Source organism: Castor canadensis, chromosome 10 (assembly GCF_047511655.1).
Source record: "Castor canadensis chromosome 10, mCasCan1.hap1v2, whole genome shotgun sequence".
Classification (NCBI taxonomy): domain Eukaryota; kingdom Metazoa; phylum Chordata; class Mammalia; order Rodentia; family Castoridae; genus Castor; species Castor canadensis.
The window spans coordinates 143957034-143972632 of NC_133395.1; the positions used below are offsets into that span (position 1 = coordinate 143957034).

At 46.7% G+C, this 15599-nt stretch overlaps 2 protein-coding genes and 1 long non-coding RNA gene across 10 annotated transcripts in view; 1 reads left to right on the top strand and 2 right to left on the bottom strand.

Moving 5' to 3' along the window:
• Nr2c2 (nuclear receptor subfamily 2 group C member 2) overlaps positions 1–515 on the bottom strand; it is a 77299-nt gene extending 76784 nt beyond the window's left edge. For 3 of the 7 annotated variants that reach the window (XR_012436395.1, XR_012436394.1, XM_074044479.1), the window contains exon 1: positions 407–466. The gene's annotated coding sequence lies outside the window, so the exon portion shown is untranslated. Of the gene's footprint in view, positions 1–406 lie in introns of all 7 variants that reach the window. The other 4 variants (XM_020175598.2, XM_074044471.1, XM_074044469.1 and 1 more) reach the window with 4 other exon arrangements.
• A 346-nt stretch (positions 516–861) lies between these two features.
• LOC141411548 (uncharacterized) lies at positions 862–15095 on the top strand. Its single transcript, XR_012436397.1, has 2 exons — positions 862–13382; positions 14317–15095. It is a non-coding gene; the product is annotated as an uncharacterized lncRNA (long non-coding RNA).
• The window catches only part of Fgd5 (FYVE, RhoGEF and PH domain containing 5), a 101516-nt gene continuing 99754 nt past the window's right edge, over positions 13838–15599 (bottom strand). For both annotated transcript variants that reach the window (XM_074044482.1, XM_020175595.2), the window contains exon 21: positions 13838–15409. In XM_074044482.1, coding sequence (XP_073900583.1) covers positions 15373–15409 — 37 coding nt within the window. In that variant the 3' untranslated portion in view covers positions 13838–15372. The remainder of the gene's footprint in view (positions 15410–15599) is intronic.

The following is a 15599-nucleotide window of genomic DNA, read 5'->3' on the forward strand; positions in this document are numbered from 1 at the left end:
TGTCTATGGCAGGCGGGGAGCGCAGAGGCGAGGAGTCCGGGAGGGACGGAAGGAGGGACCTCGGGGAGGCGGAGAACGCAAGGGAGGGCAGTCCGGCCCAGCCGGATCTGTCTCTGGCGAGAACAAGATGGCGGCGCTGGCGGAGGGCCAGCCGTGAGGCGGGGCCGCGGCCATTCCCCTCCGCCCCCACCCGCGCGCGGCCGGGCCGGTCAGGGGGAGCCCGCTCGCCTGGCTCGGCCGCGGGCGGGGAGGGGAGGGCGCGGCCCGGCCCACTATGCAAAGCGCCGGGCGCCGCCGCCCCGTGGCAAAGGTAAAAGGGCCGGGTTCACCGCCGGCGTCTCCATGGCCGCGCAGGCCCGCCCCTCGGCCGCGGCCCTGCCCGCCCCGACCCCTCTTTCCCGCTTACCTCCGGGGTTGGCGCCAAGGCGGCCTCGGAGCAGGTCCCGTGTCTGCGGCGGGCGGCCCCCGGCGCGGAGGGCAGGGCGCGGGGAGGCCGGGCGTCGGCGGAGGGCGGGAGCCCGGGGCCGCGGGCTCGCGGGGCGCGGGCGGCGGCCGGGACGCCGCGGCGGGAGCGGGGCGGCGGGGCGGGCCCCAGGGCGCCGCCGGGGTCGCGGGGGAGGGGGTTTGTTATTGTTTTTGTCAGTGAAAGGTCAGAGTTCGTGACCCCGGTGCCGCCGCCGCCGCCGCCCGCGCGCTGGGAGGAGGAGGGCGAATGTTCCTCTTCCTCTTCCCGGCGCCAGCCTCGCCGCGGCGGCGGGGGGCGGGCGAGCACGCGATTGGCTGAGCGCGCGCGCGCACCGGAACGCCGCGGCCGCCGCTCGTCCGCCGGGCCGCGGGCCGCGGGGCCGCGGGGCCCGGGCCGGGTCCGTCTGCCCCGTAGCAGGCGCGGCCGCGGGGTCGTTACGGGCCGAGGCCGGCGGAGGAAGAAGCCGGGGCGCCGCGCACCGTTATCCGGCCGCAGGCCCGCCCCCGAGGGCGCGGCGAGCAGCTCCCGCTGTGACCGCCTCCGCCCCGCCGGCCTCCCGCCGGGTCCGGGCGCCTGCGGCGCTAGGGAAGTGTTTGTTGATTGAAGAAGCCGGGGCCCTAACTGGCACGGCGGACTCGCTCAGACACTCGCAGGGCGCCCGGAGGGCGGAAGCGGGTGGTTTCCTGGGTGGGCATTGAGCGCTTTGTACCTTCTCCAGTACCGACGGTCTCTAGTGGGGCCTTAACGGTCCGAGGGTGCCAGCTTGTCAGTGAACACGATCGATCGAGCCTTGTGCAGTTCCATGCCCCTCCGCGACTTGGAGCTAGCAAAGGATAGGCGTGCGTAAGGCAGCTTTTACGTACACCGCTGAAATTACTTATCTTTTTCAAGAATTGCTTCTTGATCTTACAACTCCTGGGTTTGTCTAGGTTTGTTTTCCTTGCATGCTTCTGTTTTTTAAGTATGGCTTTGACTTGGTTGGGGAGGTTCGGGCACTTACTCATGGGTAAATAAGGGTTTATCCTGAAGTGGTGAGGTGCACTCGCCTTGATCACGATGCTTGGTAGGCCACACGCTACTTCCCCTTCTTGCAAAGTGGGAACGAGAACTCCACTTGTAATGTCACGGTGCACCACAGACCATGGAGCTAGAAGGGGACTCGAGATCTGGCGAAACCCTCTCCTGACCAGGAGGTGAGGTGGGAGAGAACCAGAAAGGTCAAGTGATGTGCCTGAGGTGACAGTATTTTGATGGGAAATCTTTGAAAACATGGAATGCTTTGTTGTGTGCTTTTTCAAAAATTAAGTTTTTAATGCTAAATAATGCTTCTAGATAGCGTTAAAAATCACATCAATGAGGTTTTGGGGGAACAGTTACAACTGCACTAGATTAAAAAATGTTCCGGTGATGGCTTACAGCTTCCTTATTTTTACCTTACATTTTTTAGTTTTAATGTTGCTCTGTGAATGCTGCTGTCTTAAAGCGTCCACTCTACTTAGGTGCAGGAACTGTGGCCGAGATGAGTTAAGTGACTTGCCCAGTGCTGTAAGTGCAGTGAGGGAAACCAGGGCTCCAGTCAGTCCTTTTGACATTTAGTTCTGTGCGGTTAAATTCTCAGGTGGGGATTACTTGTTAAATATTAAAAGCAATAGCATAGCAAGAGTTTATAACATTGGTTCCAGCAGCTTTTCTTACCCTGAAAACAAGCATATGCCTATATATATATATATGTATATATGTTTATACACACATGTATACACACACACACACACAGGTGCGTACAGGATTAATATGCAACAGGCCTTTGCAAGCTGAGGTTACACTATTGTGTTGTCATTCCCCACTCCCCCTTCTTTCTCAGTGCCACTGTATTTTGACCAGAATTCTTTGTAGTGAGAACATTTTCTTTTCTTTAAACATGACTTTGTAACACTAATGGGTTTTAAAATCACAAAAAATGTACAGTGCCTTGTAAAGTGCATTCTATTATACTGTCTATTCTTTCTTTTTTGGGGTTTCTATTCAGAAGCATCCACATTTCCAGTGCTTTTAACATTGCTTTACCAGCCTTTGACTGGAGTGCACTTAAGAACTGCCAAGCCTCAGGGGTTCTGAAGCAGTAAGCTTCTGGTGGGGTGGCGTTAGCACTTCGCCAGGCACCACCAGTAGTTTGGCTGCACTCAGACCTAGACCTCTGCAAACATGCATGACACAACAAAACCAATTTTTTGTTTCACCTTTTGAAGTGTAGTTTAGAAGGTTATGTGTATATATACATATATGTATAAGTCTTTATACAAACTATAAATGTGTATATATACATATGTATGTATGTTTATACACACATGTATATACATATATAATATGTGTAATATATATTAATATTATAGTATATAAATATATATATGATTGTTCATCACCAGGGGCTGTGGTTCTCTAGGAACATGATATATGCCTGGCACTACCCATTCCTTGGGTATGCATTAACTCAGCACCTGCCCACACTGTGAGCCCTGCGTGGAGATGTTTTGTCTCTCTCCCCTTCAGTCCTAACATAGGTGCAGGCTGTGTATGAAGTGGGTATGAAAAGCGTTTCCCAGCAGCAGTGTGTGACAAGCCCAGCAGTATACTCATACTGTACCCATGTTTACGGATGGACTCCGAAAACTTTTCCAAACAGATGTGAACATGGGACTTACAGCTCATTGCACAGTGCCCTGTGGGGTAGACTTGGTTGTTTTCTCCTCTGCCCCAGCAGTCCTGAGCAGGTCGTTTCACCAGTGTGTTCTGTGGTCAGTCACACTGATTGACTTGTCTATGAACTTGAGAGTAGGAACTGTACCACGCAGTTTCATTTGTGTACATAGCAGAGTAAAAGTGTGTGTGTGTGTGTGGTTTTTGTTTTTTTTACTGTCTAAGGTTATTCTAAGTCTATGTTTAAGTGATAAGTGTTGATTTCATGAAAATCAACTTTTGATTAAATGATAGTTATGGATGTATTAAATTTAAAATTACTATTACCAAGCAGAGGTTTTTATTTTTAAAAGGCACTGCTCTCGTGACAGCATAAATAATGATTTCAGGCTGGAGGTGTAACTCAGTGGTAGAGCACTTGCCTGATATTGTACTAGGTCCTGGATTCATCCCCAGCACAGCAGGAAAAAAAATTCTTTCTCCTTTTTAATTAATAATAATTCTTGTTTTCTCATAGACTGCAAATGCTTAATGCACTTAATGCTTAATGTGTTAAGCACATGTAACTTTATTGCTTTTTTTGTAATAGCTTATGTTTCATTATACAATAATCATATTTTGTATATATTATTTGTATAATACATGTTTGTAAAATAAACTTTTAAACCTTGTTTACTTGCTGCTAGCCTTATTTTTTTTAAGAACATGGAATTGGAACAGATACAATCTCTGAAGGCCAGATTGCACATTCTTTACACTTACACATTATCCTGTTTAATCTCACCTTAATCTTATGAAGTAGATGGTATTATGCTATTTTTGCAGCTGAAGAGGCCAAGTCCTAAACAGAGGGAGGATGACTTCTCCAGTCACATGTTGAGCCAATGGTAGTACATTTATTAATAGTTATTTCTGTCCTGAAGGACCAACGGGAGGAAACCCTCTTCTACCCACTTCCATGATTCAAAGTCAAACTCTGTCACAGTCATCAATCAGGCCATTACAGGGGTCTCACCTTCTGTAGAAATGGCCGTGTTCTTAAGGAGAGAAAGATCCATGTCCCTGAGATGGATTGCTGGTTCTGGAACACAGCACACGGGAAGTACATTCCCCAGCTCCCTCCTGAGTTGAATTTACTGAGACACGTGCCCTTTAGTCTGACTGGGGCTTCCCAAGTCTCGAAAAGGTGTTATTTCCAAATTGCACATGGCTCAGATATCTGAGAGCAGCAGCTCTTGGTCTTTGGGAGGAAGTATGAATCTTGAGAGTCTGTTGGAAAATTAGGTTTTATTCTCAGAAAAATGGACCCACTTTGGATCTCCTGTTTTGAGAGTATGGGTTGTTTGGAGGGTGGTTTTTGTTTTTTAAGTGTTTTGTAGCTAGGAACTCAATCTTGGGGGTTGGAGGTGAGGTGAGCATGTAGACTTTGAGTCTGTTTCGAGTGAAGTATATTGCTCCCCTACTCTCACCCTTGCCACTCTCATAGGATAAACTATTTCCTGCCAAGGAAATAGGAGGAAGGACAGTACTTACTTGTGTAGTGTGGAACCAGGGATCTGAGTCTCCTAACTCCATACAGATAATCAACTGATCTCTGTCTTCCGAAACACCTGTGATGCATTTAGAATGGGCAGGGTCCCTTTTTGTGTCCCATGGTGTCCCCCTCTGCAGGCACACTGCTGGCCACTTTCTCCCCTGCCAAATCAGCTGCCACTTTGTGCACTTCTCTTCCAAAAACAAGTTGACACTTTCTGTACCCTAATCTTTCACTTTTTTTATTTGGATTATGTCTTTTTATTCCTTTTTTGCCCTTCATGAGTTTGGGGGAGGGAAGGCCAGAAATGTATGTTTTGTGGTTTTTACTACACTATAAGCATACCCAAACTCAGTTACTTTTTAGAAAAGTATAATTTTGGTGTTCTAGGGCATCAGATGGGTGATTTTCTCAGGGCCCTCAGGTTGCAGACAGTGGCTGGAGCAAGAGTCATCTGAAAGCTCCCTTCCATGTCTGGGGTTGATGCTGTCAGCGTGAACACCTGCATATGGCCTCCATGTGGCCCTGGCTTCTTTATGGCATGGCCCATATATTCCAAGGGTGAGTGGCACAAGAAAAATGTGGCATTTTTATGACTCAGTCCCAAAAGTCACAGAGTCACTTTCTCTACCCCTTACTGCAGTAATCAGGAAGGTCTGTTCAGGTTTAGAAGGAGGGAGCAGAGATTCCACTATACCAAAGCCATGTCAGAACAAGCAGGAGTAGGTCCATTAAGGGCAGCTTGGACAGAATCATCCATACATGTGTTCAGTTTATCTTTAAATGCAAGACCAGAATAGGCTTTCTAAAACTTAGGTCTGTTCTTGTCACCTCCTATTTTAAAGCATCTAAAGGCCCCAAATGACCTGACCCCAGATGGCCTTTCTGTGTCACCACTTTTGTGACTTCTCTGAACTTTGGCAGTTCCAAACTACTCTATTCCCTGAACGTGCTCCATGGTGCCCTCATTATTACACAATTTACTGTGCTCTCTGCCTTCATGAACCTCTCTAGCCTCCTCATGTCACACCTAGCACAGGTAACCTGCCTCAGGCACAGGCCACTGTTCATTCTCCCAGGATGCCTTCTTTGTGCTTCTTGCCCTTAGTGTATGTGCCTGGCCTCTCACATTGTGACCTGCTTGGAGTAACTAAGCATGGGTCTAGTGCTTAGTATATGCCAAGTACCTGGGTTTTTGTAGTATCACTGTCCTCCAACTCTTAGCTAGAGTAACTCCATCTTGCAGCAACCTACCATTTAGTTCTATGTGCCATACTGCAGCACAACAAGCTCTCCTTCCCATGGTTTGGCAGTATCTGCCGAGGTCAGCAAGACCCATGATAAGGGCAAGGAGGGAGTGTGTGACACTTTCCCCTGGGAAAGTGTCTTACAGTATTTGAGCCTGTAGTTGCTTCTACTGTTTTAGTTTGAAGTGGTGGTCTAAGTCTGAGTTTCTCCTGTAGACTTAGAGCCGTATCAATAAGGAGCTTTGCAGGTGGGGTTGGTTTCAAGGGTTGAGAGTCTGGGTGGCAGCTCTTTGGGAGTTACAGACCAGGCCTGTAGTAGGTCTACTGCTCTGTAAGTAACCCCTATCAGAACTCATTTTCTCATTCAAGCTGGACTTGAGTCATTCTCTGGGCGGTTGGCATCATCCCAGTTTGGAGGCACACGATTCTTTAGGCCTCCCCAGGAATTTCACACGGTAGTATCCCAGTAGTCCAGAGATCCTTAGGATTGTCATGGCCTTACATACACAACTCTCAGCCACATGTTCACGTATGCACCCTCTTCTTTCAACAGAGTTGGCTGAAAATTTCTAGCCCCAGGAAACAAGGCCTGCATGAATCTTGCTTTCTAGCTAACTAATCCTGGAGATAAATATCAGTGGGTCTCTCGAGGCTCCAAGTTTCAACATTAAGTTTGATTTGTACATAGATGTTTCCATTACCACTTAGGTAATCAGTATTTCCCTGTATTAGGAAAGTCAATATCAGTTCACAGTGTATCAGAGTTTCAGTCAGTGAGTTCAGTCTTCAGAATAACGAAATAAATGACTGTTCAGCTGAGGAGAGGCATCAGCAGGGGAGCAAGCACCTGGCTGTCTCCACATTTTGGATTCACCTGTACTGGTTGTGGCATTTCCCACAATAGAGCTACCCCAAGTCTTTGAGGTCAGTCACTGTTGCATCAGCTTGTGGGGTTTAAGTGCTTTTGAAAGTAGCAAACCAAGGCATTCACAAGGCTGCTGCATGTCAGTAAGAGCTCCTGACAGAAGTCTGGATGGACCACTTTCACTGACAGTGACCTTCACTGTTTCCTGTGCTACCAGCAGAGCCAGACAGTGCCAGCACCTCAGCTGCCATGTTCATGCCTGCTATGCAAGCACTCTACTACTAAGCTACCTCCAAACCTCTAAATTTATCTTAAAATTTGAAATATGCTATTTAGCAAATGTTTTACCTATTGTGTTTTTTTTCCCTCTGAAGAGAAAACCTAACAAAAACCACTATGTTGACTCCACTAGTTTTGTCTTTATAGCTTTCCTAAATAAAGAGAAAACACTTCTCAAAACTTTCAGAAACTCAACAAAATGTCAAGGGAACATATCTGGAGGAGGGGGGAACTTTTTTTTTTTTAAGTATTTATTAGAGCTGGAGATCAAACCCAGGGCCTCATGTATGGTAGGTATGTACTTCCTGAGCCACACCTGTCTGGCCCCAAATGTATTTTTAAAAGGCTATTCTTCCTACCTCCTCATTAGGAGAGGATCAGTTTCTCATCTGTGTAGTGAGGGATGGACCCACAGGATAAGACAGAAATATCTTGATAATTATAAAAATGGAGGGCTTTTGTGGAGCAGATGAAAGGTTGAGATTTAAGCGAGATTGTTACAGTGAAAACCAACGGTCATTTTTCACCTGGCCCCACAAAACAAGGTTCAGGGTCATGATGAGAAGTATTATAGCTGTATTTTTTAAGGAGCTGTCTAATTTTATGCCTATTATGACTTCTGTAATTATACATGTTGGATTAATCAAGTCCCATGCTTTAGGGCATAGCCAATTACCATAGTGATCTAGAAGTCATTTATTTTCTCATATACTCCACTGCTCACCACAGGATAGCACCATTACATATTCATGAATGCTAGCATTGTGCTGTTCGGGGCTGTTAGGTGCAGACACTGGAGCTGAAGGGCCACAGAGTTCCCAGAGACTGCAGTCCTTTGCATCCTGGTCTGCTCGTGTCTGTTACGTAAGAGGAAGTCTAAGGAGCACATGCATTATTGCCTATGCTTTATTAACCCACAAGAAAGATTTTTGAATGCAGCTGTTGATAAACATTATTAGAAAATTACAGCCAAATCTTCACACTCTTTTCCTCTGAGTGGCACTGAGCTGTGTGTTGCTTGCAGTGGCCTGTAGAATGTGAGATGTACCTTTTTGACACCTTACCCGGAAGATGAAAACATGTTTAAAGTTCTTTAATATTTGCAACTCTCAACTGCTGGAGAATTTTTGTAATTTAGAAAAATGACACAATTATCAATAATAGAGTTGTTCCATAAGTACAACGGTATTCATTTCCTGATCAAAAGAATTTTTGCATATTTTTACTATGAATTTTGTATTTTTCCCAAACCCTTGTTATACAAAGCCACTCAGACTATAAGACTGGAGACATGCCATTATGTTTGCATACACTACTTTGAAGTTTTTTGTTTAGGCTCATGTCTATTATTCAATTTTATGCTCTTTTGTTTTTTACCTGATGATGTTATTAAGGTAGTGATTTGAATTGCCTTTTTTTTCTTTTGGTAGTGATGGGATTGAACTCCAGGCCTAAAATTTTATAACCATAGTCCGTAAGTATAAATATGTTTACATCAGCAATCAGTGTGTCGTCTATACATACACATAACTGAAACAATCCATGAAGTAGTCCTGAAGGGAAGGTGAGTGTGTGTGTGTGTGTGTGTGTGTGTGTGTGTCTTGGGAGAAGCTGGCTGTGACCTACTCCCAGTTTAAAAACATAGCTCCAAGTTAAGACACCCTTGTTTATGATGGTTCCTTGGTTTCTTCATATGGATTTCATTCTGTCCAAGCCTCTTCCTTGCTCCTGAGGAAGTGCTGCTTCTCCATGCTGGCTGTGTCTGAAATCCTAAGAGTACACTTGAGAGCTGTGTCAGAAAGGATCAAATAGAACCAGGCCTACTGTGGTTCTGCTGTGTTCACACACGGCACCCTTTGCATTCTAACTGCATCCAATGCAAGGAAGGCCCAAGTCCATGTGGAGAACTGGTTTTGCAGAACTGCTGACAGTTACCAGGGCATTGTGGAGGTGCTTTCTCCAGTGCCCCAGTTTTTGCTGTGTGCTGCCCTGGTGGAGACATAGTATCACTGCAGTTCAGCTTTTTCTCCTCAGATGTGTACTGCCATCGACAGACCCTTCCATTCTAAAAGCTGTCTCATAGCCTTGTCTGATACCAGTTCCAGTTCTGCTTTGTGATGGACCCCCTTGGTCTCACTTTTCTTCCACTAAGTATCAAAGTAAACACTGTAAGCACATATTTTAAATTGGTACTTCCACCACAGACTCCCTGGTGACTGGTAGAAAGCACTGACAACATCTGAGTTGTCACCCACAGTGCACCTGAGCCGCACCCCCCTGACTCCCTCATTCTCATCCCACCTGCACGCAGAACCTCCTGTGGCACTTGGAGAAACTAGACGTCTGGGCTTCACCCCAGACCAACTATCAAGTGGGATGCACAGGAGATCAGATGTGGCCACTGGAGGAGCCCCTAGCCAAATAGGCTTCAGGGAAATTGAGCTTCACGTGGGGACAGAGGATTTGGCTGTGGTCTAGGGTCTGAGTCCGGGAGGCAGTGCCCACATGGGCTCTCTGGCTGGTGCTGGGTATGTTGTTGTCCTGTGACCTCCTCCAGACACTGCTGTGTGTTGCTTGCATTGGCTTGATTTCATTTCTGAAAACAAACCCTCCCTTGGGTGTGTCCCCAGAACACAGAGGTGTTTTGTGAACATGTAGGCTCTCTTCCTCTTGGAATTGGAGTATCAAGTGTACAGCTTGCTTCCCAAATCAAGACTTCTTATCAAATCCCCAAATTCCGTAACCTTCAAATGTTTCATATACAATGCAAAATTCCTAAGGGTTTGAGAATACCAATTGATCCATTTATTAGGTTGCTTATTAATTCATCTTAGAAATTGAGCTATATTTTCTTATATCAGTGAGAAAAATGTGCCAGCTCCCTAAGTCCCTTAGTTTAAAACCACCTCACATTTGATGTAAATTACTGAGCAACACCATGAGTGTCTGAAAAAACCTTTAGCTGGGTATTAGCCTGTGGTCACAGCTACTCAGGAGGCTGAGGCAGGGAGGATCTCTTGAGCTCAGGAATTTGAGAACAGTCTAGGCAACAAAACAAAACCCTGTTTCAGTACTGAGATTTAAACTCAGCCTCATTCCATTCTTACTAGGCAGGTGCTCTACCACTTGGGCCACACCCAGCCCTACTTTGAATTTTAAATATTCAGATTTCTATGTACAATTGAGGTAAATCTTATGTGTATGACTGTAGAAAAACAGAACTATTTATCTATATAATGTTGAAATAATACTGGATTGTATGCCTGGAGTATATGTTATGTGATGAAATTTACTTTTTATTGGACATGCAAAATTTAGCTTAGGGCACGTCTGAGTTCAGAGGCAAAAGTCCTACTGACTAGCCTCTGCAGCCAGAGGTTTCTGGCAATTTTCAGAGGGATTTCGTATTTCAGGTGTGAGAAGATCACTCAGTATTAGTTCACACACTCGAAAGGAGCTGAAGGGAAGCACGTTGCTCTTAGGCCGGCCTAGCTTTGCCGTTGGGAATGTTTGACCCCAGGCAAGTGACCCATTTCTCATCCCTAGTGTCCTCTGTAAAATGGGGTAACAGTAGTACGTACTCTATCAGGTGTTTGGAGAGAATTAAGTGACATGTCAAGGTTAAGGTGCTTCACACTTATTTGTTGATCAGAATCATACAAAGGCCCTATGTGGTTGTGAGAGGTCCTACTGTTTGGCTACTGACTTGATGTTATGCTTGATTAGGAACATAAAGACCAATAGTATCAAAGCAGCCACTTACTCTAACATTTAGGAAATATTTATAATAGCCCAAATAATTGCTCTTCAAGTATTCTATCACAGAACACCCCAAAATCCACAGCAAGGCATAGCCCTTGCACTCCACTAATCCAAACCACAGTCTTCTCTGGGAGATTTGGTCCAAGGGTGGCCACTGAGGCAGTCATTCCCCCTGCCCCACCTTCCCCACTGACTGGTAGCAGTCAGTTTTCTGTGATTGTAATGAAATACCTGAGATAATTAACTTATAAAGAGAAAAGGGCTATTTGACTCACAGTTCTGGAGGTTCTTGTTCAAGACTGGGGGAATCTGTGGCTTTGCACCTCTGGTGGGGTGCTGAACAGCAATGGTGGGAACATGTGGTGTAACAAACCACATTCCTCATGAGCCAGGAGAAAACACAGATGGGCCCAGGGCCCCACAGTCTCCTTAAGGGCACACCCCAGTGACCCAAGAACCTCCATGTAGGTTCCACCTCTTAAAGGTTCCATCACTTCCCAAGCATCATCCTTGGGACCAAACCTTTAACACGTGGACCTCTGGGGGATAGTTATCTAAACCACTGCAATGGCCTGTGCCACCCTTGGTGGTCCCTTTCTAGCTTGGGAGAGGGTAGACATAAGTGTGAGCTGGAGTGCAGAGGGCCTGCTGGGTGTTGCTAAGCACAAGCTAGCTGCAGGAAGCCAACTTGTCCTTCCTTGGTGGCTGTGGACAGGAATGCCTGTAACCCCAACCATCAGTGACAAGTCTCTTGGGAGCCAGTGCTGAGTGTGGACAGCAGGTCAGAAAAGCCCAAAGAGCTGTACTCTAGCCCTCTTGGATTTGCTCCTGTTGAACCCATTCCCCACCTGCTTAAGACAGTTTGAGATTATTTTCTTTTTCCTTTCTGCTGAAAACAGACATCTTAGTGCTGGCCCAGCTGTTCAGCAGCTGGGAATGTGTGGAAGCACAACATTTTCTGTGAGCATGGAGGCCACAGAACACAGCTGAATCAATCCACAGAATATTCTAGCATGTGACTGACTCTTCCGTAGCAGAGGGATTCCTACCACCCTCAGCAGCCCCAATCCCCAGCTCCGGCTTCATAGTCAGTGACATTTGCAGCATCAGTCAAATGAAAGACTGGATGAGGTAAAGAAAGGCCACTGACTAGCCAGCCACCTTTCAGCTGCTGCAGCAGGGCTGCTGGGCCTTCACACCAGCCTGAGAGGTGATGCTGAGATCAGACCAAGTGCTTCCCGTCTCCCAACTCCTTTACCCAGGACCAGATTGCAGGCCAGGCAGAAAACTCAGCAGACTCCTAGCATGGACAAGAATTAATATTAGGACCAGGAACAATGTCTGTGGGCACTACGACATTTCTGATGTGCTTTAGTAATAAGCAACAGAATCCTCCCTACTTACTTAGACCAACTCAGCCTGGAGTCACAAATTCAGTGTGTGCTAAGTTGTGAAGCTAGTTGTGGAAAGGCAGTGCCATCTGCTTTTAGTAAAACCTGAGAAGCTAACAGAGGCCGGCCCTGCAAAGGCTCTCCCGAGAGGGAACGAGACCAGTGAGAGGCAAGAGATTCGACAAACGACATGGGCCTGTGTCCTTTTCTTGGAGAGAGAAGAACTTGCTATGTGTGTTGTCTGCCTTTTGAATTGTGAGAGAGCAGGGCATGGCTTCATTTTCACTTTGTGTGATAACACAGGCTCTTTGTGGACTTACTGACTTAAATGTTCAATGTGGGCCTTTCTCCCTTAACCCCTGGAGGAGCTGGAGTGATCTTTGTGTAGCAGAAAACACCAGGGTTCCTAGCTACTCGTGCCCAGGGCCTGCATTTTCTAATTCCTGGGTCACAGCTTGGCACAGTGTGGCTTCTTCCCCATAAACACAGCTTTTGCTGGGGGTGCAGTGGAGGTGCTACTCTGCCAGAGAGCAGCGGATCTCCGGCCAGCATCTCTGTGGTATCACAGCTAGTCATTTCCACAGCTTCCAGGCCCAGTGGGAAGGCATGCCCTCAGGCCAAGTGGGGTGGCTTCATCCTGTTGCTTTGGGCTGGCCCCACAGACAGGTAACATGGACATGTGAAATGGGCTGGGCAAAGAGGAGGGTGGGGAAGGTATGGTGAGCACTAATGCAGCAGAAGTTAAGCCTGAAATGAGCACATAGAGAATCAGGGGAAGGACAGGCCACCCATGGTTAAGATAGGTGGGGCCTTGCCCAGTCACACATGAGCTATGGAGGATCTTGGTGGCCTCTGCCAACATGGTTTTGTTTTGGGTTTTTTGGGGTTTTTTTGTTTGTTTGTTTGTTTGGTGTGGTTCTGGGAATTGAACCCGGGGCCCTGGCCATGTCAGCTAAGGGTATTACTGCGTAAGCCCCACACCCCGTCTTTGTATTTTGTTTTTGAGACAGGGTTTCAAGCCTGAACTAGCCTCATACTCACAATCCTCCTGTCTGCCTCCTGTGCAGCTGGAATTACAGATATGCACCACCACACCTGGCTTTATCTAATATGCTCCATCAATAACCTGTGCATGTTTATCTTGGTAAGTAGTCCTACAGAAATAAATGCTTTACTGTCTCTTCTTGCAGAACATCAGAAATAGGATGTTATAAGGTAAAAGAGGTGGCGGCGGGGGGTAGCTCAGTGGTAGGGCCTACTGTACAGGAGGCCCTGGGTTCCATTCTTAACACTGAAAAAAAGGGAGTGGGAAATCTAAATTCAAAGAGGTCTTCAGGTAACTCTCAGACATATTATTGTATCTGGAGGGGGAAACTGATGATGGGCAGTGGAAAGAGGCAGGTTAGGGAGGCGCCCACTGCCTGCCACAGCTATCCCCAAGCTCTGGGGCATGTGTGCCAAGACCCCAGTGAATGCCTGAAACCGCGGTCGTGCTGAGCATTACACATGCAGGCCTGTGGTGAAGTTTAACTTATACATTAGGCTCAGTAATAGATTAGTAACAGTAACTAATAATAAAACGGGACAATTATACTGTAATAAAAATTATTTAAAACTTATGAATTTATTTTCTGGAAACTTCCATTTAATATTTTGGGATCACAGTTGACCTCAGGTAATTGAAACCACAGAAAAAGAAACCACAGATGAGAGGACTACCATACTGAAGTCTTGCTCTGCTTTTTAAAGGCTGAACAAGTCTAGGAGGCGCCCAGGTACACTTACTTGTCTGATAGCATGGTTCTGCTGAAATTAAACCCTCAAAAACAAACCAGAAGACCTATCTAGTCACCTGGTTTGAATCATTAGTTAGTTACATGTTTAATGCAAACATTTTAAAAAAAACTGCAGACTAGAAAAAAAAACAACTTTTCCCTGAAATATTTAATGTAAATACGTCCTTGAGATGGGGCTTTTTACAAGAAGTTGTCACCAATGGCTTTCCACAGAGGCAGGGTAGCAGGAAAACTGAGGGCAGGAAATCAGGAAATGATAGCACTTTTTAATTGCAATGACAGAAACAAGGAATCCTGCCCCTCGCCCTTGGCCTTATGTAAAAGCACCCAGCACAGTGGGCAGCATCACCACCCAGGTATGTGGACAGCGTCTTCCAGCTTCCGCCTCATGCTTCCTCGCCACGTCAGGAGCCATCTGCTGAGACCGCCTTCTGAAGACACCTCCATCTGTCTTTTCCATCTCTTTCAAAAAGTGAAAAGGCTTTTGTGATCTTGCCCAAGAATTCTGTGTGTCTTCAGGGAGGACAGGCTCCTTGTCAGCTTGCAAAGGGTGGACACAGGAAGGCACACAATAAATTAAAGCAGACACTGTCTTCCAAGGACCTGTGCTGACCTCTGGGGCTGGATCTGCCAGCAGCTGCATTTGCAGCCCTGGTGTGGTGTTGACTTCGTGGGAAGGAGGGAGCTGTTCCTTTATTTAATAAGTTATGGCAGGATGCAGGTCGGTAGGTCGGTAGGATGGGTGGGTAGGAAGAAAGCCCCTCCTTCCCTCCCTAGCCAGCGGAAAGCAGTCCTGGCAGCAGTGCCAATCCCTCATCAGAGGACTTGTGACAAGAGAGTTCACAGGATTCCGCCTGCTGTGGACTTCAGTACATCACTTGGAAGACACTGGAGGACGCAGCTCAGTGAAACAATAAAGTGCTTTCGACGGGAATGGGCGTTCTTAGAGGGGGTTCTCATTTCACCCAAGGCCCCAAATGGACATGATGGGAGGTGGTAATGTTTACCATGAGTAAAACGGGAAAAGCTTGTTTCTACTAAAAAGCCTATTCCTAAGTGTACTTTTTCTACTGATTTCCACATCTTCAAGTTACTTAACTCACTGCCAGATAAGGAAGTCATTTATGACTGGGCTGGGAGACATGAAGGCAGAAAAGTCTGGTCTATAAATATTCCTTTAGGGCTCCACTTATGAAGGTGTGAGGGGGGTAACTGCCAAAAGACCAAGCCCCCTGCTGAACCCAGATGTGCATCCAGAGGAGCTGAGACAGAGTAGCTTCTGGAAGGGTTCACAAATCAACCTAAGAGTTCGTCCTGAGTCCACGTGTTTGATGACTGCTATAACACACTCGCATCTTCCATGGCCTCCATCCACCTGGGAAACAAGACAGAGCATTTGGTGTCATGGCTCCGCCTGGGACTCTGGTCACAGAAACAATAAGTGACTAAACTAGATTTCTACCACACTGGAGTCAAGAACTATGTCATATTCATATCTGCCTCTCAAACAGGTTCTTCATAGTTAGCAAATGGCCTGGAACACAGCATGACAGTTTACAGCATCA